At 42.5% G+C, this 23,419-nt stretch overlaps 3 protein-coding genes across 17 annotated transcripts in view; 1 reads left to right on the top strand and 2 right to left on the bottom strand.

The window, feature by feature from the left end:
- Positions 1 to 23,419, top strand: part of LOC108242155 (NACHT, LRR and PYD domains-containing protein 12-like) — a 608,460-nt gene that overhangs the window by 140,160 nt on the left and 444,881 nt on the right. The gene's annotated exons all lie outside the window — the stretch shown is intronic.
- Positions 1 to 23,419, bottom strand: part of LOC108249966 (NACHT, LRR and PYD domains-containing protein 12-like) — a 417,931-nt gene that overhangs the window by 171,516 nt on the left and 222,996 nt on the right. The gene's annotated exons all lie outside the window — the stretch shown is intronic.
- LOC108249965 (NACHT, LRR and PYD domains-containing protein 12-like) overlaps positions 1 to 23,419 on the bottom strand; it is a 179,642-nt gene that overhangs the window by 14,403 nt on the left and 141,820 nt on the right. The window contains exons 10-12 of the mRNA XM_037973810.1: positions 12,823 to 12,996; positions 10,377 to 10,550; positions 7,092 to 7,256 (exon numbers count right to left, since the gene is read on the bottom strand). Of these exons, the coding sequence (XP_037829738.1) occupies positions 7,092 to 7,256; positions 10,377 to 10,550; positions 12,823 to 12,996 (513 nt within the window). The remainder of the gene's footprint in view (positions 1 to 7,091; positions 7,257 to 10,376; positions 10,551 to 12,822; positions 12,997 to 23,419) is intronic.

Below are 23,419 nucleotides of genomic sequence, written 5' to 3'. Positions count from 1 at the left end.
ATGGGTTACCTTTGCCTTCTGTTTCTCCTGTAGTACAGATATCTTGGGGTCTTGCACATGCTACCCCAAGCCAGCCAGGAGCAACCCCTCGTTCTTTCTGGCTAGAGCTTCATCTCATATGGCTCCCTTTGATCAAAATCTGGACAAAACTGCCATAAACGTCACATACTTTGAGCTTAGTCCAGGGGTATTGCGTGACACACGACCATACTTTGATGACATTGACTTTTACTTAATAAAGTTTCCACATGCCACTGTGGTAGAGAAAATTTACTTAATTAAGCTAACTGCTAGCAGAGAGGTCAGTAAGTTCACTGAAGGCCAACCTGTTTATACCAAAACTAATTAGATTCTCTTGTGCCAAGCTCTAAAGAAAGAGCTCTCTTATTTTATTCTGTAGTCTGGGATAGCATTAGTTTTATTGGTCAAGCAAGGCAATCAAAAGGCCCCTCCGAATTACTACTTTAAATTTCTTTAAGCTTTTTGCAGGTGGAGGAAGGAACCTCATATGAAAGACCTTAATTCTATATCTCTGTTCATATAGAATCTCCATCCTTCTGTGAATCATCATCGAGGTATCACTGTAAACCCGTGCACTGCTACCAATCCAAAATTATGATAATGGTCTTCTTCAGTTTTTCAGAAGCTTAGACAATCTAGAACTTTAGAACCAAAGAGTACTGGCTGTGAACACAAGCTACTTGACCTTGGAGCTTGAAGGAACGTGGGCTGACACCTACCCAAACGCTGTCAAGCCTGCAACTCCTTGACCTAAATCCTGAAAGAGTCAACACTATTTCCAGCCTGAGAATTTTCATCAGGACCAAGATTGTTGGTGTTGTTTGGCCATCCCCATTTCAGAGACTCTACTCTGAAACAATGGTTTATCCATCCCACCATTACCTAAACCAGCAGCTGAAACAGTTCAATTATTGGTAGGAAAAGAATTTTCTGACATATGTGGGTGTCATTCTGGTGCTCACAGGTCAGGAATAGTTCTCCTGCCTGGGTTTTTACTTGTTCTTACTTTAAAATTTTCTTTAATTTTCGGTCAAATTTTCCATTTGTTTTTATCCCTCAAATTACCATCAAAAATATTAAACCCACCTTTTATGTAAAGTCAAATTTTCATTAGTTTTTCATACATAGATTTAGGGTATTCAATCACTAAGTTGAGTCTACAATAACTTCAATACTTTAGGATTAATTTTGAACATTCTTGTAGCATTTGTAACCAGTGTAGGGTCATACGTCAGAGTTTGGATTATTTTTGCATTAACAGCCTAATGTAAAAATAGACTTTTCACCTAAACTAAACCACCAGTGTTTTGAGAAGAAACCCAGAGGCCTCTGTTGATGTTATCAGACTAAAATGAGCCATACAATAGCCATAAACTAATCACTGTTGGTGACTCTAAACAAGAGTTACACCTCCCAGACCTCTTGGCTCCAAAGACAAACAAAGGTGTCAATTGTACTACTTTGGAAGAAATTTACATTCTGACAAGAGAACAACAAGAGACCTGGTTAAACTCAAGAAACAGATAATGCCTTTGGTCTACAGACATCAAAGGAATTATCACATTCCTTTAGACCTGGAAAGGAAGTACCACAGCACCCTAGTCTCTGATCAGTATAGCTGGACTATGTTATCAAATGTGAACTTTCTAATCTGTTCAAAATAAGTTTCTGAACTGCAACCCTCCTATTAAAATGTGATAGCTGTAGCTAGCTGTTGAAAAGCTGTTGAAGATGGCGGATCGCACGGGTGCAGCGGCTCTTAACTCTCCAATCTGGTGCTTATTTTATTTTATTTTTTTTCTTGTTTACTCGTAGAATTTAGTAAAGCAAACTGTAGACTGAGCCGACAGAACTTGATAGATATCGGTCTGGGGTATAATCTGACGGTCACCAGCGATTTCCATCAGAAACACAATATTCCGGAAGACATAGCGAGACCACCGGGATCTCCATGGATCACCAGCCTGCCCAGCAAGCGCAAGACGAGGCGAAGGGAGAAGAAACAAAAGCATGGATGCCGGTCGGGCTCCGAGGCTAGGCTACGTAAACAACCAAACAGACCGACATTACCGAGCCTCTTCCTCTCCAACGCCAGATCAATCACCCAGAAAATGGATGAATTGGAGCTACAGATGGTGACAAACAGCCTTGTGCGAAATTGCAGTGTTATTCTTATCACGGAAATATGACTACACCCGCTGATCCCCGACACGGCAGTCAAGCTGGCTGGTTGCACGCTTCACCGGCAAGGCAGAACCAGCGACTCCGGTAAGAGCTGAGGTGGGGGCCTTTGTATTTACGTGAACCGCGAGTGGTGCGGCAACAGCAGGATCATACACTCTCACTGTTCTCCTGACTTAGAGGTACTGCCAGTCTCGTGCAGACCTTTCTATCTCCCGAGGGAATTCACAGTAGTCATTGTGTTCGCTGTTTACATCCCACCTGATGCTAACGTTAGCACAGCCCTCAGAGTGCTGCACGCCTGTGGTAATAAACAGCTGCTGGCTCACCCAGACAGAGTCTGTATTGTTGCCGGCGACTTTAATCAGGCGTGTCTAAAGACTGTGCTCCCGAAGTTCGTCCAGTACATGAAGTGTGCAACCAGAGGCAAAAATACTTTGGACCATGTTTATTCAAACATAAACCACGCATACAGAGTTACCCCCCTCCCCCACTTCGCTGGTTCTGACCACCTCAGTCTGTCCCTCATCCCCACCTACACCCCCCTGCTGAGACAGGCAAAGCCACACCAGAAAATCATTCAGACCTGGCCTGAGGGAGCCCTCACACAGCTACAGGATTGCTTCTCTCTCACTGAATGGGATTTATTCTCCAGCCATGACCTGCAGGAGTACACGGACACTGTACTCTCCTGCATCAAGAACTGCATTGACACAGTCACCATCCACAAAAAAGTCAGGGTGTTTCCTAACCAGAAACCCTGGATGACCAGCGAAGTTCGGTCACTATTAAAAAGCTGCAACACCGCCTTTAAATCGGGGGACAGGGCACGGTACAGCCCAGCCAGAGCTGACCTGAAAAGAGGCATCAGGGAGGCCAAGGCGGCGTATAAAAATAAAATAGAGGACCACTTCACTTCGCATGACCCTAAAAGGATGTGGCAGGGTATAAACCACATCACAAACTACAGATGCAGAAACCCAGCCAATGCCAGTACTGATGCCTCACTGGCAGAGGAGCTGAACCGCTTCTTTGCCCACTTTGAAGGAGACAGACCAGCAAAATCTCCACTTCCACCACCCTCTAACACAAACACGCTAACACTACAGGAACATGAAGTGAGATGGGCGCTAAACACGGTGAACCCTAGAAAGGCAGCCGGCCCCGACGGAGTACCTGGGAAAGTACTAAAAGCGTGTGCTGACCAACTAGCAGATGTTTTCACCTGTATATTCAACCTGTCCCTGTTACTGGCCACCATTCCACTCTGCCTCAAATCCCCCACCATCATCCCAGTCCCAAAAAAGTCCACAGTGGAGAGCATAAATGACTACAGGCCTGTTGCACTTATGCCAGTGGTCATGAAGTGCTTCGAAAGACTGATCTTTAAACACCTCAGAACCTGTCTACCTCCCACTATGGACCCTCACCAGTTTGCCTACAGGGAAAATCGCTCCACGGAAGACGCCATCAACATTACACTACACACCGCACTGAGTCACTTGGAGCACAGGGAGAGCTACGTCAGAATGCTCTTCCTGGACTTCAGCTCAGCATTCAACCACATCATCCCAGAGATCCTGGTCCAGAAAGTACAGATTCTAGGCATCTCCACCACCATCTGTCAGTGGATACAGAACTTCCTCCCAGACCGCCCACAGTCTGTGAAACTAGGCCCCCACGTCTCCTCCACTATCACACTCAGCACCGGCTCCCCTCAAGGCTGTGTACTGAGCCCCCTGCTGTTCACCCTCTACACCTACCACTGCTCTCCGATCCATCCTTCCAACACAGTCATAAAGTTTGCAGATGACACCACCGTGGTGGGGCTCATCGCAGGGGGAGATGAGTCTGATTACAGAGATGAGGTACACAGACTGACAGGGTGGTGCTCTGCAAACAACCTGCCACTAAACACCACAAAAACAAAATAAATAATTCTGGACTTCAGGAAGAGCAGGGCTGAACCAGCACCCCTCTACATAAACAGAGTCTGTGTGGAAAGGGTCAGCTCCGTCAAGCTCCAGGGTGTGTAGATCACGGACAGTCTTTCCTGGTCTGCAAACACAACAACGATGGTGAAGTAAGCACAGCAGCGTCTCCACTTCCTGAGCGTTCTCAAGAGAAACAAGCTGGAGAAGAAGCTGCTGGTGCTGTTCTACAGAGCCATCATTGAGTGCATCCTTGCGTACGGCATCACAGCATGGTACGGAGGATGCTCAGCAGCAGACAGAAAAGCGCTGATCAGCACTGCTGATCGGATTACTGGCTGCTCCCTGCCCAGTCTGGAGGACATTGCCACCTCTCGCTACCTAAGCAGAGCTGCCAGTATCATCAAGAACCCATCCAACCCCAGCAACCACCTATTTAACCTGCTACCCTTGGGCCGAAGGTATGGGTCACTCAAAACCCAGTCAAATAGGCTCAGGGACAGCTTTTTCCCTAGAGCCATCAGGGAACTGAATAATAATAAAAAGGATGTTGGCAACAAAAATGAGATCCCTAAAACTATGTGCAATACCAAATGTGTGCAATACATCTCAAGTCACATACTTTGAGGAATATTTCATATGTGCAATATTACAATCTATGAAGAAAATAAACTGTAAAATTCCTACTCTTCATTTGTATACACAGAAACTCTCTGCAAAATTTCCCATTCCTTATTTGAATATACAGAAACTTCTGTACATACTTGTCTTTATTTGATTTTCAACTTGTATATCTATTGTATGGTCTACCCTCCTCTTGTTATTTTATTGTGTCTAAAAAAAAGCACTTTGGAGCAGCAAACCAAATTTCATTGTAATGCAAATTATAATGACAATAAAGGTGATTCTGATTCTGATATTTGTGCTAACATTGTTTTTCTCCTTTCTAGTTACAAGAACAACCACAGGTTCTTATTTTAAAAATTACAAGAGTCACACATTTCATCTTTAATGTTTGTATTTGTATATATATTTTCTGTTTTGCTTTCATTCATTTGCATCTCAGATGTCATATGAAAACATTATCCTCCCATCAGGTTCCAAGTGTGTCAGTATATATTTTTTTTACAGTGCTAATAACCACGATTCATTGAGTTCTAAAAGATTAACTTCATGTGAGAAGACTTAATTAAATCACTGACCGAGTCTGTTTCCCTGTTTGCTAATTAATTTATTTTTAATTAATTATTTTTAATTTATTATAATTTATTAATTATTAATAATTCAAATTTCTCCATCTCATAATAAAATATACCCTTTCCCCTACACCTGCAATAACTTATCATATTTGTCTATTACAATGAACATTATGTAAAAAGTGAAAACATACTTCTTCCCCACCTATGGGAGGGGCCAAAGGGGTCGGGTGCAATGTGGGATGGGTAGTGGCCGAAGGTGGGGACCTTGGCGGTCTGATCCTCGGGTACAGAAGCTGGCTCTCAGGACGTGGAATGTTACCTTTCTGGTGGGGAAGGAGCCTGAGCTGGTGTGTGAGGTTGAGAGGTTCCGGCTGGAAATAGTCGGGCTCACCTCAATGCACGGCTCTGGCTCTGGAACCAGTCTCCTTGAGAGAGGTCTGGAGTTGCCCACGGTGAGAGGCGCTGAGCAGGGGTGGGCATACTTGTTGCCCCCCATTATGGTGCCTGTACGTTGGGGTTTACCCCGGTGAATGAGAGGGTAGCCTTCCTCCGCCTACGTGTGGGGGGACGGGTCCTGACTGTTGTTTGCGTTTAGGCACCGAACAGCAGTTCAGATTACTTGTCTTTAAGACCGTAATCTACAGCTTGCTGGAACGGTTCACAGCCGAGTGTGAAATGGCTGGGATGAGGATCAGTGCCTCCAAATCCGAGGCCATGGTCTTTAGCCGGAAAAGGGTAGAGTGCCTTCTCCAGGTCGGGGAAGATGTCCTGCCCCAAGTGGAGGAGTTTAAGTATCTCGGGGTCTTGTTCACGAATGAGGGAAAAATGGAGCGGGAGATCAACAGGCGGATTGGTGCAGCATCTGCAGTGAAGCGGGCACTGTACTGATCTGTCGTGGTGAAGAGAGAGCTGAGTCAAAAAGCGAAGCTCTTGATTTACAAGTCGATCTACTTTCCTACCCTTATCTATGGTCACAAGCTTTTGGTAGTGACCGAAAGAACAAGATCGCGAATACAAGCGGCTGAAATGAGTTTTCTCCGCAGGGTGTCTGAGATAGGGTGAGAAGCTTGGTCATCCGGGAGGGACTCAGAGTAGAGCCGCTGCTCCTCCACGTCAAGAGGAGCCAGTTGAGGTGGCTCGGGCATCTGGTGAGGATGCCTCCTGGACGCCTCCCTGGTGAGGTGTTCCGGGCACGTCCCACTGGGAGGAGGCCCAGGGGAAGACCCAGGACACGCTGGAGGGACTATGCTTCTCGGCTGACCTGGGAACGTCTTGGGATTCCCCCGGAGGAGTTGGCCCAAGTGGATGGGGAGAGGGAAGTCTGGGTCTCCCTGCTTAGGCTGCTACCCCCGCGACCCGACCCCGGATAAGTGGAAGAAAATGGTTGGATGGATGGATGGATACTTCTTCAGTGATCAACATTTTTCTGTGTGGTTTTATGGTCCCTATCAGATGAAATGAACATGAGGGAGGTTTACACTTTCAAAATTATGAAACTGAGTCTACTATTAAACAGTAATTTCATAAATGTTTTTCAGCTGGATGGGTGGTGCTTTAAATGAGTGCTAAATATCAATAAATAATGTACACTCCTGGCCCTATGGCCAGTGTGGATCAGATTGACCCCAAAAGTTTATTTATTGATGTCAAACCACTGATTACTTTCTGAGAAATTCATTAAAACCTGCTTGGTAATTCATGAGATATTTTACTAACAGTAAAATACACACACACACAATGGGCAATAAACATGACTGACCTCAGAGTCTTCAGTCTACATTGTGGACTCTTCAGAAAACCACACAGCTGCTTCACTCCTGAATCATGCAGGTTGTTGTCACTCAGGTTCAGACGGGAGGGTTTGGATTTCAGAGCTGAGCCCAAAAAAGAACAGCTGATCTCTGACAAACTACAGCTCCATAAACTGAATAAAGAATAAACATGTGAGTTTAGAAAGCAAAACAAGACTTTTAAAGACTGAAAAACATTGATCCAACTAAAAACTGTTTTAACATGTTTCAAACTAAACGATTTAATTTTTTAAAGTTCAATCAGAAATAATACATACCGTAATTTCCAGACTATAAACCTTTACATTTTACACAAGCATTGAACCCTGCGGCTTATACTACGGTGCGGCTTTTCTATGGATTTGCAATGATTTTTGTGATATTGTAAGAGGATTTGTTTTGGTTTGTTCAGCTGTTGTACAGCACTACTTTGCATGGCGGAAGGGCATGTGATCAGACACACAGTCACGGGAAAAGAGTGGTATGTTGGTCACATGTCCATCCGCCAGGAAAAGTAGTTTCGACACTGAAGAAGAGGACTTTAGAGGTTTTAGTGTGCAGGAAGAAGACAACGATGATGATGAATGACTGACTTTTCTTCCTGTGAAAGCCGTGCTACTGTACATTAGCCCAAAATGTAGGCCGATTATATTTTTCTGGTGTGTTATACAGTACATTTGTTACTCATTTAAACAGCACAGTACTTGTTTTGTACTTTTAATTACCAGTACTTGTACATATATGTAAAAAGTTGTGCAAATATGTACCGGTAACTTGTTTTTTAAAATGTTAATAAAATGGATGTGTTCCTAAACAGTAATCTCTTTTCTGACAATCCCCTTTGTGCATATTCTCTTACATATGGTGAACACCTGTGGCTTTTAGTCCGGTGTGGCTAATGTATTAACAAAACAAGATTTTCCTCTAATTTTAGCTTGTGCGGATAATATTCGGGTGCGCCTTGTAGTCAGGAAAATACGATAATTACTGTTAGTTTCAGTTCTGCTTTTATTGTGAAAGTCATGACTTTAACTATGAGGTGAAAATCAAGTCTGTCAGAGTTTCCAAGTAAATGACACAATGTTTAATATTTGATGTTCAATTAAAGCCCAGAAGAAGAAACCAGAGTTTCTCCTGAAGCTCCTCAGTGTGGATCAGTATAATATCAGGCATTTGTCTGCACTTAATGTCACCACAACTTTCACATCAGATTCATCACAGCACAGAACTGGCAAGAACAGCCCTCCTGTTCCTGCCACGCCTCCCGTCACAGCCTCTCTGTTTCTGCCACGCCTTCACCACAGCAATCAAGCAATCAAGTGCACCTGTTTCTGGCACTACTTAGACTCACCTCACCTCCCTCCCTGCCTGCTCCCTGCTTAGTACTTCTGCTGTTTCGGACTCCTGGCTCTCAACCTCGTTTCTGTTCTCTAGGCAACGCCCTTTGTTTGGTATCACTTTGGATTTTGCTCTCTGCTCTCCCAGCTTTGACCCTTCGCCTGTCCCTGGACTCTCCTCTCAGCCTGCGCCCCGTACCCAAAGACCTCCCTGTTTCTGCCCACCATTCACGGTGGTCTTACCTGTCATGAAGTCAATCCAGCTGCACGAAGAGCATGCTAATCCGCGAGTTAGCGTCTCTCCTAGCCTGGTAGTACTAATAAAATCCCTAAAACTTTGTCTGTCCGCCTGTTCTGAATCCGCGTCCACCGAGCCTTGTCAGCCACCTTTCATGTCAAAGTTTTAGACTAAGATCATCTTATGATGAGAAATTATAGAGTTAAAGCTGTTTTGGTTAAATGTTAGAAATCACCTGAAGTGATCTTGTATGATCTGTTCAAGCACTTAGCAGCTTCAAAACCTTTTGGTGTTTTTTTTATTTTTTTTTTTGGTTGTTTTTTTTTATTCAGCAGCACATCCACAACTCTGTCTCCTTTTCAGATGTAATTAGCAAAGGAAATCTTGCACAGCAAACAAACCAGTCTTTATTTTCAGGTAGCTTTAGGAACTCTCATACTTTGGAGCCCTTCAGTCTTTGGAAATTTTTTCTAACTTGTTTCATGTCGACTGTTGCAGCTGCAGAATCTGGTTAATACTCCTAACAGTTTGAAACTGGAGCTCAGGTAGAGCAGATCGGAGCTCATCTGACGTACGCAGTGCAGACTAGCAGAACTACATCACTGTGACATTGAAATTCCTATGTTGCTCTACTTCGAACTGGACTCGATCAAGGTTGAGCAAATTTAGTATGACGGTGCAAAAATCTTTAACGTAACACCTGTTGATGAGGTTCTTAGGTAAATCAAGTCTTCTTGACTTGATTCTTCGAACCTGGCTGACTGCAGATTTAGTGCTTGTGACCTTGATAGCTTTAGGATCTTCTCACTTTCAGCATGGCCTGTTTATACCTAAGATACATTTAGAAACTTTAAAACAAGTTGAAAGAAACAACCTTCGATCTAGGTAACCCCTGCTGCTTTGGACCCAACAACAAAATGCTAATGTTTCCTACCTGGAGTATTGACTAACCAGCTGCTACCTATCACCTCTGCGTGAGTAGTGGGGATGTGTGACACTTTAGGTCTTTGATCATTTTTCTGTAATCAAATTACAAATTCACCAGTTACTTCAGCTAAAATGTTCTGGATCATGTAAAGAGCTTTAGACCTATTGTAAGGGTGTTGACAGAAAACTCAATTTCTTGAATCAGATCAGACAGCTCCTAAAGATGTTTAGGAACAACACTTAGACTGGAATCTGAATAAGATGTTTTTACAGACATTAAACTCTCTTCAAAACACAGTTTGGAATTTCTGACATCTATTTCCTATCAGGTGTGAGCATTGAAAACCACTTTTTTTACTTTTAGAAACTTAGACTTCATAAATCACAAACTGTGTTTTTTTGTATTTTTCAGAGTAGAATGATTCACTAATCACTAAAATCCATCCCATGGTTTTTGAGATATTTTGCTAAAATCTCAGAGTTACTGTCATTGTTTTAAACAAAGATATTTTGAAGTGTGTAGTTCTGAGAGTATTTGTTAGGTAAGATGCTCAGCTAGAACTTCACTAAATTTTGACTCAATCTCTATTAAATCCAGTGAACTGTAGCCATTTCTGTGTAGCCAACTTTAACTTGTTGTGGCGGCCACCTTGAATCAGGTTGATCCCAAAAGTCAAAGTTTTAATAAAATCTGACATCCCACCCTGCCTTGCAAAACACACGTACACAGGCAGGTGATAAACATATATGACCTGAGAGTCTTCAGTCTACACTGTGGACTCTCCAGAAAACTACACAGGTGCTTCACTCCACAATCCTGCAAGTTGTTGTCTCTCAGGTCCAGATGTCTCATATGGCAGGGGTTGGACTTCAGAGCTGAGCCCAGAGAAGAACAGCTGATCTCTGACAAACTGCAGCCCCACAAACTGTATAAAGAATAAAACAGTTAAATAAAATCATTTCTAATCCCTTTATATAAGATCTGTTTTTTATGTGCAACTCAAGAACATGATTTAATTTTCATGACAAGACTTGTGTATCAATAAAAAAACCAGCTGTGAATCCTGCTGTTCACACTGAAAGTGACACAAATACACTCATGAGTTCAGCTGACACCAACATGAAGCTTCAGCAGCCTGACACTAATTAGGCCCGAGCAGCGAAGTGCTGCAAAGGCCTCTTGTATTTCGTGGAATTCTTATTATTCTGTTCCCTCCGGATCGCAAATTTGAAGGCCTAAACATGTTTTAAAACTCACCAAAAATTGTCCCCTGTGTGCAGTTGCACGATTCCAATAAAATCGAAAGTGGGCGTGGCAAAACTGCTCCACAGCGCCCCCTTATGTGAGATAGGACGAACAGTATATATCGTAGAGGTCGGGAAATGCAGCACGTAGGTAGAACACCCCAAATCAAGAAAAAAAGTCTCTTGGAGGTATGCCCTAATGTACAGGGAGGCGGCCATCTTGGATCAAAGGGCAAATTTTGCCCATTTTTGACTTTTGTTGACGTCGACCTTTAACAAACTCCTCCTAGGGATTTTGAGCGATCGGCTTCAAACTTGGTCAGTATTCAGTTAATGGATGGGGGAAAAAAGTTATCAAAATTGTGAGTTTTTGAAAATGTTCAGGGGGCGTGGCCAAGGCGCGAACTTGGCGTACTCGCTGAAGCAAACGAAACGTTATAACTTTCACATACAACGCCCAACTTGCACCAAACTCATCCCTGTAGGATGCCCGACGATCCTATGTGGTCATATTCTGACGTCATTTAAGGCCCGTCCCCTCAGAACGGGAAGTCTTTTTTTTTTTTTGGAAAGCTACATCTCTGACCCCACTTGACCTAATCAAGACGATCTTGTATCAGATGACAGATAACAAGTTGGTCTGACTTGCATTAAAGCACCAACAGTTTTCGCTGGAGGGCGTGGCGAAGTCAGATGTAACGCTGTTGTCGTACGTTTGGCTCTAAATTACTCATATTTTAGCCGAGCTGCACGAAACTCACTATGATCGATCCTAGTCCAGCCCCCAATATAAATGCAGTGCAATATTTGGTGGGCTTGGCCTAATTCCTCCACAGCGCCCCCTAGAAATCTTTAAAAAAGCAGCCCCAAGGCATGCTTTCCCTGAAAATCATGAAATTCGGTACACATGTGTAACATATTAGGACCTACAAAAAAGTCTCTTAGAGCCTGTTCCAAACATCACAGGAAGTCGGCCATCTTGGATCAATTTCAGATTTTTACCCGATTTTGGACGATGACAGCCTCCGCATTTGATCAAACTCCTCCTACAGCTTTTCACATACAGGCTTCAGAATCACTGAGCTCAAATGTCAAAAGTTATCAAAAGCTTTTTGGTACATCAAAGCATGTGGGCATAGCCAAGCCTCAAAATCTGACAATTCGCCATGAAACATCAAGGTGGAATAACTTCTACATACAAGGTCACAGCTTAATGAAACTTTCTGTGTGTCATACCAGACAGGCACTGATCACATTCACATGGTCAATTTGTGACATCAAGATGGCCGCAATAGGTAATGGGATGTAAAATTAACACCATATTTGTGCATGTTCTAACTCTGAAACCGTTTGTCGTGGGAAGGTCAGACTTCACAGCCAGAACCCTCATGGGTCATTGATCAGGACTTTGAAGTTCAAGGTCACAAGGTCAAAGGTCAAGGTCACAAAAGCCTGTATGCTGTAAGTCGTCATCCGTGTACAGTAGGCAGTTCAAACTTCACAGCTGGACTCCCCATGAGTCAAAGATTATCCCTTTGGAGTTCAAGGTCACAAGGTCAAAGTTCAAGGTCACAAGAGAACATGTGCTCTAACTCTGGAACTGTTTGACGTAGGAAGGTCAAACTTCACAGCATGCCACAGGACTCGTACTGATCCGGACTTGAAGGCTATTTGGGACATTTGCTGAAAGCGCCACCTAGTGGACGGTGCGGGAAGTGAGCGAGAGCATAAGGGCGGTCGCCAGAGTTCCCACGGTCACCAATAGGCCAAAGTGGCGCTGAGCTACGAGGGCCGCCCAACGCTGCTCGCAGCCTTAATTCTGTCTGCTTCTTCGAAAGTTACACACACTGAGAACATCCCTCTGACATTTGGAAAAGTCTCAAAAATTAGCAAAAAAAAAGGTGAAACTAAAGAAACTGAATTTAGTAAAAAATAAATTGTAATTTAAATCACCTTAGCTTCCTTAGTCTGCAGTTTGGACTCTCCAGTCCAGCAGACAGAATCTTCACTCCTGAATCCTGCAGGTTATTGGAGCTCAGGTCCAGTTCTGTCAGATGGGAGGGGTTGGATTTCAGAGCTGAAGCCAGTAATTCACAGTGAGTCTTTGAGAGTCCACAGTCAGAGAGTCTGTCAGGACACACACAAAAAAAATGATTTCATCAGGAAAAATGACATTTTCTCTTCAGAGGTGAAGAGAAACTAGTTGAACTCTTCCTGTTGGACTTTTTTTCCCTTCATTTTAGTGGTTCAGTTCATCTTTTCTGTTTGATCTGATGAACTATTTTTCATTAGTTTCTCTTATAGCCGCAGCTTTGTTTTGCTGTAATTGAAAGGTGAAGGGAGGGTCCTTACTGATTATTGGCTTCAGTGTTTTCTGCATGAACCAAAGCTGCTTGGTTTGATTCCAGTCATGTCTCTCTCTGTCCTGTTTTATGTTTAACAAACTATCTGAGAAAACATTTCATTCAGCTAAATCAGCTTAATGAATTCCTTTAATAAACTTGCTTCAAACTTATGTTCCTTCTCAGCCCTGAGATAATCTGTTCAGCTGCTTTACGTCGTACTGCAAAGTTCAGAGGAGATCAAGGTTTTTCATTTGTGGCTCCCAAACTTTGGAACAGTATGCCTTCTAATATTAAAAAGGCTTCTTCATTTCATGGATTTCTTTTTCTCACTGAAACCTGGTGAATTTCTTATTTTTGATTGTCGCTTTTTTCTTTGGAGCCTCTCTTTGCATAATTTAACTAAATTATTATGGATCTGGTCAGCTGGTCGCTCAACGCAATGGATCAAATTTTTTTGACGAGAAGACTGGGCACAGGAGAGCCCTCTTTCCCCAACAGTACGTTTTCAGCTGGGTACACAATGGATTTTTGGAATAAGTAGTAGATTGTGTGTTTATCTGTAATGTCAATCGAGGATGTTGAAGACGTGTACGTAATTGGATTTTTGATAACTAGATTTCTGCTCTTTGGGCTTGGTGGTTACCTGACGTATTGTGCAATTCGGAAGACGCAGGCGGCTAACCTAAAAAAATTCTGATATCTGAAAATGGCTCCACTAAGTCAGCCCTGGAAAGCTGGCTATTCTCCTGGATGTTATGTAAACTTGATGCTCTTCTCCCCCATGACACCTGCAAATCTGTGCCGGCATGGTCCCAAGGCTGGCTGATGAAACTTTCCATTGCTATTAGAACTATGTCAGATGGAGGCCTATCTGGAACAGTAATCGCAGGTGTCCCTCCACCATCCCCGTCACTCTGTCGTTTTCTACCTCCCTCACTCCCTCCACACACCCCCAGCTCCATCCTTCCCTCCTCCTCTGATGTTTAATGTTGCTTCTCTCCCCCCCCACTTCATCTCATTAGCATAGTTGAATTAGCTTAACCTATAACTGAATCAGCATTAGCATAGTTGAATTGGCAGAAACTTTAGTTGAATTAGCATTAGCAAAGGTATAGTCTATCATAGTTTATCTTAGACTGTTCAGCTGAGGTCCTTAAATTGTAGTTTTCCCCAATTTTTTTTTAGTACGACTCAATTTTATCCTACCTTTGCTTGTTTAAACTAGTTTATATACTTAGTCTCAAGATTTCATTCTCATATTTTAGCTTTACTTTTGTGTCTTATTACTATCCTAGCTCTTATTACTATCCTAGCACACCTGATTCAGTGGTTAAATGACCTGTTCATGTTCTGCAGAAGCCTGTTAATCACCCATTGATTCAAATCAGGTGTGTTGGAGCAGAGAAACAAATAAAACATGCAGGACGGTGGCTCTCCAGGACCAGGGCTGCCTACCCTGTCTCTAAATAGAACTATTTTGTGTTGCAGATCTTGAATTAAATGTTGCAAAATTAACAACCCAATCTCTTTTCATTATTTACACCGTAACACACAGCAGCAGGCCATAGTTGCCTTGAAGGCCAAGATGTGTTCAGCACCATGTCAGGCGTATCCTACTGGTGACAAGTATTGTCACAAGTACTGTCACCATTAGGGCAAGAACCTTACCTCTCAAATGCTTTTGTATATCAACTTTATGATCTAGACAAACTTGTGGTGACTTACGCTAGAAAAAAAAAAAAAACAGTTGCAGGCACTGAATTTAAATATTCAGACTGTGAAAAAGCTCTGTTAACCACTGTGTGGGCAGTAAAACATTTCTCTAACTACTTAAGTGGACAAAAAACTACTGTGGAAACACAACACCAACACAAAAAAGTCAGACACAATTTCAACAAAAGGTATGCTATGAAGCTCAAAGTTTCTGGGACTGATAAGAAAAAACTGGAGCTTTTTAGCTCCAGTTGCATCAGTTGTGTTCAAAATTTTTTGCTTCGGTAGTTCATATCATACCCAGTGTAGACAGAGTTTTGAATGGCTAAAAACTGGAGAAATCGAGTTTACGTCTAATTGGATTGATTAGTAAATGGCTAGTCCAAACGCAGCTGAGACCAAATTGGACTGTTGCCGTCTTTAAACAACTCTTATGTCAAGCATGTACTGTCTTTCTAGCAAACACCAGTTTAGTTATACATTACTTATTGCCAAATATAAATGTATACTTACTGAGCATTTTTGGAGGCTTTGACTACTGGAAGCAGCCTCAGAACAGCCTCTTTGTTGATAGAATATTTCTTAGGGTCAAACTGATCCAGAATTTTTCCTGATAACAGTAAGATGAAGGCTAGAGCTGACCAATGAGCAGGAGACAGTTTATCTGTTGACAGATTTCCTGAACTCAGAGACTGTTGGATCTCCTCCACTAGAGAACCATCTTTCAGTTCATTCAGACAGTGAAACAGATTGATGCTTTTCTCTGCAGACAGATTCTCACTGATCAGATTCTTGATGTACTGGACTGTTTCCTGATTGGTCTGTGAGCTACTTCCTGTCTGTGTCAGCAGGCCTCGAAGGAGAGTCTGATTGGTCTGCAGTGAAAGACCCAGGAGGAAACGGAGGAACAAGTCCAGGTGTCCATTTGGACTTTGTAAGGCCTTGTCCACAGCAATCTGATGGAGATCATTAATATTTGTGTTTTTAAATGATTTGGACCACACAGAAATTGTTTGTTGTTTTTCTTCCATCAAATTTACCCCAGAGTTGATGAAGGTCAGATGGACATGAAGAGCAGCCATAAACTCCTGAACACTTAAATGCACAAAGCAGAACACCTTGTCCTGGTACAGACCTCTCTCCTCTTTAAAGATCTGTGTGAACACTCCTGAGTACACTGAGGCTGCTCTGATATCGATGCCACACTCTGTCAGGTCTGATTCATAGAATATCAGGTTTCCTTTCTGCAGCTGCTCAAAAGCCAGTTTTCCCAGAGACTCAATCATCTTCCTGCTCTCTGGACTCCAGTGTTGATCTGTCTGTGCTCCACCATCATACTTGACCTTCTTGACTTTGGTCTGAACTACCAGAAAGTGGATGTACATCTCAGTCAGGGTGTTGGGAAGCTCTCCGTCCTCTCTGGTTTTCAACACATCCTCCAGAACTGTAGCAGTGATCCAGCAGAAGACTGGGATGTGGCACATGATGTGGAGGCTTCGTGATGTCTTGATGTGGGAGATGATCCTGCTGGCCTGCTCTTCATCTCTGAATCTCTTCCTGAAGTACTCCTCCTTCTGTGTGTCAGTGAACCCTCTGATCTCTGTCACAATGCTAACACACTCAGCAGGGATCTGATTGGCTGCTGCAGGTCGTGTGGTTATCCAGAGACGAGCAGAGGGAAGCAGGTTCCCCCTGATGAGGTTTGTCAGCAGCGCATCCACTGAGGAGGACTCTGTAACATCAGTCAGGATCTGATTGTTGTGGAAGTCCAGAGGAAGTCGACACTCATCCAGACCATCAAAGATGAACACAAGCTGGAACTCTTCAAAGCTGCACATTTCTTTGGTTTCAGTAAAGAAAAGATCAACAAGTTCCACCAAGCTGAACTTTTTCTCTTTCAGCACATTCAGCTCTCTGAAAGTGAATGGAAATGTGAAGTGGATGTCCTGGTTGGCTTTGTCTTCAGCCCAGTCCAGAGTGAACTTCTGTGTTAGGACTGTTTTCCCAATGCCAGCCACTCCCTTTGTCATCACTGTTCTGATTGGTTCATATCTTCCAGGTGGGAGTTTAAAGATGTCTTCTTGTCTGATTGTTGTTTCTGCTCTGTGTGGTTTCCTGGATGCTGTTTCAATCTGTCTGACCTCATGTTCATCATTGACCTCTCCAGTCCCTCCCTCTGTGATGTAGAGCTCTGTGTAGATCTGATTCAAAAGGGTTGGGTTTCCTGCTTTAGCAATCCCCTCAAACACACACTGGAACTTCTTCTTCAAAAATGATTTAAGATTATGTTGAGAAACTGTAGCAACATGTCCTGAATGAAGAGACAAGATATGAAAGTAGGTATGTGATTCTTCTAAACAGTGAATACTTTAATGAGAAGACATGAGGAACTCCTTCATATCTCTATCAAATTAACTGTTTAAAGAAATCTTCTTACTGCTCTGCAGATGGTCAGCCAGCTCCTCCTGCTTCATCCTCCTTAGGAAGTAAACTGTGATTGTCATCAATGCATCTCTGCTGCTCCTCCTCTGTTTTTCATCCTCACCCTTCAACTTCTCCTCATCCTCCTTCTGACTCTCTAAATCTTCTAGGTAATCTGAATTTAGAACCTTCTGGATCTTCTTCAGCTCGTTCTTCACAAAAGTAACCATGTTGTCCTCCAGTAGCTGGAACAGAATAATATCTGAATGATACATCAGACTCAAATCATGGAGCCAAACATCAGATCCATGTTGGACAGACTGACAGTCCACTGATCTACAAAGTGCAGCATGGAGATGACTGTGAACACAACAGATGGAAAAGTACTTGTTGTACATGTACACACCATAAATATAGTGTCCAGCTGTGTTTGTGGGGCAGACTGTGCCCTGGGAACCTCTGAGCTCTGCTGGTCCACTCTGTGGAGGAATCAAGAAGAATTAGCTCCCATTCTGTCTGTCCACACAGAGACAAACACAAGCTAAAGGTCCATGTGGAGTCATGATCCAACAACTATTTGTCCTCCTCCATCCAGCAACACCTGCCACCTGAGTGGAAGTTCCTACCTACATTGTTTGAACCAAAGGTCAAAGGTGACACCTGCTGGACCAGCTGGTGACCTACAGACACTCAGAAACTCCTCCTATAACATCCATTTTTTCACTTTGACTGCTGAGTTTGGAGAAAACATCCAACACACACCGCTTCACATCTGAACATAGAACTGTGTGAAAAGAAGCTGAGCTCACATTAAACACATGTTGTAATAAAAGCATTTCAGACATACTCGGTTACATTTTACACTGTTACAACATTTAGATACAGCTCACCTCTCTGCTGCTGGAGGTTGGGCGGATTTAAAATCAATATCACGATCCTTTGACCAGTTGCTTTTTAAGGACACACAGCTGGGTTCAGATTCAGCTTTGTTTCTCTGATGAATCCTGTTAAAAAACGTAAAATTAATTGATTGAGTCATGGTGATTGGTGTCAGTTCCTGAGACTGGATCCTGGAACATTCTGGATGAAAGTGACAGGATTATTTGTTCTCAGTTATTGATCCTGAAACGATCCTTTCCTGCTGCAGGACACCACATCTGTAATTCTACAGTCCATCTTCTCCAGTTCTCCTCCTCCTCCTCTTCCTGTGGCAAACATGTTTTTCTTTTTCAACTGGATTATTATAAGATGCATAGAAATCAGCTGGAAACCATTCAAACTTTAAACACATTACAGTTGAAAAAGCTTATTAATTATTAAAGTTTAAGGGGAGGGTCTTGGTTTTTCCTTTGGAGATTTGATCCTGTATGTTTGTAACTGTCAGTCTGAGAGTTTATGTTACCATGGAGATACTAATGAGCTCCATTTTCAGCTGACTGTTCATCATTTCATTTAAAATCCATCTGATGGATCATCTGAACATGATAACAATAAAAACCAGAGCTAAATGCTTAGTTCGGTTCTTGTTCTGATTTCTGCTGGATTCTGTCATCAGCTGCCCTGTTCACTACACAATCAGCATCCAATATAAAGGCACATTTTTTCAGAATTATTTTTTCCTGTTCTCCCAACAAGTTTTAAACAAGTTACAGATAGAAAGTAGCAACTTAATCTGAGTCTGAGTCAAAGTCATTTAACAGAAAAGAGTAATCTTTAATGTTATCCAGCCTCAACTAAGCACTGAGAAAAACGTAATGTTTGTTGAATGAAACACTTTGTTTAAATTCATGGGGAAGATCATTTGACTGGTCATTCTTAAAGGATTCACGGCTGGGTCCAGGCCCAGGTTCAGCTTTGGGTCTATGATTGACTTTAATAATAAAAAATATTTAGTTACTGCTCAGTTTCATCAAATGCAAAATCATTTTTGAATTACTGATTTGGACTTGTTTTCTGAACAGCATGAAAACTTGTAACAAGAACTCCTGTTTAATACATAATACAGTCCAGGTTCAGTTTCACTACTGTCATGATTTTTTAATTGTTTATTTCTAGTCTATAAAATGAAACAAAATACTGTACAAACAATGATTGTTTTCAGATTTTAGTTGCATGGACTCCCCAAAATATAAAATTTAAGAAGACCATTTAAAATTCATATAAAGAAGAGAACAAAAATCACTTTCAATAAGATCAGGAATTAAACCAAACAAAAAACCAAACAAACCACAGTAGTATTAGATTGAAAAAAGGTGGAGATCGTTTTAAATCACAAATTTATTAAAGAGTCATGGACAGTTATCCCACCTCTGATCTTTGCTCTGGCTCTCATGTTCCCCACACAGAGTGGTTTTAGAGGGAGGGACTCCCTCCTGTCTGTCCTCACACTGATCCATGCTGTTGAATTCACATCCACATCAGCTCACACACACTTTCTACCTTCACCTGCAGAGGAAACACAAATCATTCATCTGGACATCAACTCTAATCTTCTCCTGATCAGTCAAAATATTTCCTGCTGCAGCTTCAAAATGGAGGAAGTCCAAAGACTAAAGTGAAGCAGAATTAACACTGCTTTATTTCTCAACCATCAAACCATACGTGAGGACTATCCATCAAAGCTCCAAACAACTTCAGAACTTGGCTGAAATCAAACACATCTAAAGTAACATTAACCTAATTTTCTTGACAATTTAATGTTTTTTATGCTACAATTATAATAGAATGATTTTTTTCTAAACAGTTCAGTGATTAAGTAGATTAAGAAAAATAAATTTAACCATATAAAATACTAAAAACACACCTAAGACTTGTTATAATCCCCCAGTGTCTCTAACTAATTTTCAATGATTTTAGTAGTTTTCTTATAAGCTAAACACTGAGACAAGTACTTTTGCATATTATTTTACCACCAATTAAAAAACAAAACAAAATGTGGCTCTTCCAAATGACTGTTAATTTACTAAATTTCAAATGAAAACTAATTTCTTTGTGAAATATTGAGAGCAAACTGTTTTTAGTTCAGTTAAAACTGCAGCTTCTTTATTTCTTTAGAATAGTTTTTGTCGTTAGTTTGATTGATTTTTCCCACAACCCAATATGGCCAACCTGTTGCATCGCAGTTGGATGAGAGTCAAAGCAGTGTCTGTGTGGCCGAGTTATTCCTGTTCTGTCATCAAACGAGAGAAACGTATTGTAGGCACAAAAAGACCTGTTCAGCAAGACAACTGAAAAATCATATTTTTTAACTGAGTTTTTGAAACCATTCGTTTTAGTGTCAGAAAATCTGTTTTCATCTGAACACCAGGCATAAAGACAAAGCAAACTCAGTTTGTCTCCATGTGGACAAACAGGAAATAAAGCAGTCAGACAGACACAGCAGCCTCGTCCTGAAGGTGAATCTGCCTCTTCTTCCCTCCACAGAGAGAAAAACCACTCAGAGACTCTGAAGGAAAAGAAGAAGAATGTTGAGTTAACACTCACCCTGATTCAGGTTTCAGTCGCCCTTGTTTTTCTCTGTCCTCTCAGAAAAGAACTCTGAACTCAAGGTTAACATTTACTGTTCGACAGGAATAACCAGCTTTATGATGCTGAAACATTTACTGGAAATCAGGTGAGTTTATCTATGGGTGTGTTTGTGACGCTCAAAGGTCAGTTTTTGTCATCTCACCAACACAGGATCTACCATCACACACACTTACTTAATTGTTTACACGCACATCAATTAAATTAGATTCAACTAAGATTCCAGCTAAAGATTAGCTATTGTCAGAGTCCTCATATAATGGTCTAGAAATTACAACATGGTGTCAGAAGTGGTGACTCTTCAACGTTATGCTGCATTCCCGATGCACTCGCAACTAACGTCAACATAACAGAGTCATATCCGAGACGTCCAATACTGAGAGGGAAAGCGCTACCTCCGCTGCAGCTAGCAACCCTGCTGCAGCTAGCAACGTCGGAGAGGGATTTCACCTAAGCCCGCCGGAAAAGTTTGACTGCAGAGATGTCCAAAACTGGCCCAAATGGATCAGACGGTTCGAGAGGTACAAGATCGTATCGGGACTGGAAAAAAGGGAGGAGACTTTTCAAGTGAATACGTTGATATATTCAATGGGAGATGAATCTGAGGATATCCTTAATGCGTCAGAGCTAACGTCGGCAGAAAAGTTGAACTACAAAAAAAGTAAAAGAGTGCTTTGATGAACATTTCATTGGAGAACACAATATAATTTTTGAAAGGGCAAAGTTTAACATGCGTAAACAGGAACCGGGAGAAACGGCCGAGAGCTTTATCACAGCAGTTCACAAATAGGCGGATTATTGCAAATTCGGGGCTCTCAGAGATGAACTGATCCGTGATCGCATTGTTGTCGGCATAAGAGATGCCACGCTCTCCGAGAAGTTGCAGATGGATGCAAAACTGACCCTAACTACAGCTGTAACACGGGTCAGACAGAGTGAAACTGTGAAACAACAACAAGGTTGGCTGTGCGGTGCAAGTGGCCCTGTATCCATTAAGGAGCCCAGTGAAGAGATACATGCGCTTTCACTTGCACGCAGGAAAGAGGGCAGTGCACAACAGAGACAGAAACTGAACAGGTATGCAACATCGTCTGCCTGTTTTAAATGTGGGAGGGCTCCATCACACAAATGGAAAGACTGCCCTGCCAAAGAGGCTGAATGCAGGACATGTCCTAAACGAGGACACTTTGCTGCTGTCTGCAAGTCTAAGCAGCTTGTCCACGAGATGACAGTGGAAGAGGGACTGTATCAGGACACTCTGTTCTTAGGTGAGGTGAAGTCAGACAGCAATGGCTGGTACTCAGACATCAAACTAAATGGGGCAGTAGTTTCCTTTAAATTAGATACAGGGGCAGCAGTGACCGCCATTCCTACCAAACTGTACAACTACAGAAGAGACGGCCCTCTATTGCACACCCACAAAAAGCTGTATGGCCCAAATAATACCAGACTATCGGTGGTAGGTCAGATTCAAGGCAGCCTTGAAAGCAAGGATAGAAAGTCCACTCAGTCAGTGTTTGTCATTGATAGCTTGGCTAGACCACTGCTGGGTTTACCGGCACTTACAGAACTACGTCTTGTGGAGCGAATGGAAAAGACTGACACACTGGAGGAGAAGGGGGACCCGGCGAGAAAATTCAAAAAGAAGTTCCCAAAGGTGTTTACAGGATTAGGGAGACTGGAAGGTGATTATCGTATCCGGCTGAGAGACGATGCTGTCCCCTATGCCCTTACAACCCCTCGCCGTGTGCCAATACCCTTAACTGAAAAAGTCAAGGAGGAACTAAAAAGAATGGAGGAACTGGGGGTCATCTCCAGGATAGAGAAGCCCACAGAGTGGTGTGCAGGGATAGTGGTAGTCCCAAAACCCAATGGCAAACTTAGACTTTGTGTCGACCTTACCAAGCTTAATGAAAGTGTGTGCAGAGAAAGACATATCTTGCACTCCGTGGACCAGTCATTAGCACAGCTGAATGGTGCAAAATATCTCACAAAATTGGATGCACGGAGTGGCTTTTGGCAGATTCCATTAGCACAAGAAAGTAGGGAACTCACAACATTCATTACTCCCTTTGGCCGCTTCTGCTTCAATGTGCTACCATTTGGGATAAATTCGGGCCCAGAACATTTTCAAAGACGCATGTCCCAGCTCTTGGCCGGCCTTGACGGTGTTATATGCCATGCAGATGATGTCCTTGTGTCGGGAAAGAATGAAACAGAGCATGATGAACGGCTCACAGCTGTCCTGACGCGACTCCAAGAGGCAGGACTAACACTAAATGAGAAATGCACCTTTGCACAATCGGAAGTTCTGTTTATAGGACATAAAATCAGTGCAGCAGGCATTGAACCAGACCCTGAGAAAATCAGAGCGATTACAGACATGCCTGTCCCACAGAACGCAGCAGACGTTAGGCGGTTTTTGGGGATGGTGACATATGTTGCAAAGTTCCTCCCTCACTTTGCAGATTGTACCAAACCACTTAGGGATCTGCTGGTAAAAGACAATGATTGGACCTGGGGTCATATGCAGCAGACAGCCTTTG

This window comes from Kryptolebias marmoratus, linkage group LG23 (assembly GCF_001649575.2).
Source record: "Kryptolebias marmoratus isolate JLee-2015 linkage group LG23, ASM164957v2, whole genome shotgun sequence".
In the NCBI taxonomy this organism is placed as follows: domain Eukaryota; kingdom Metazoa; phylum Chordata; class Actinopteri; order Cyprinodontiformes; family Rivulidae; genus Kryptolebias; species Kryptolebias marmoratus.
The sequence above is the reverse complement of the archived record's forward strand: the minus strand, read 5'-3'. Positions and strand labels throughout refer to the sequence as shown.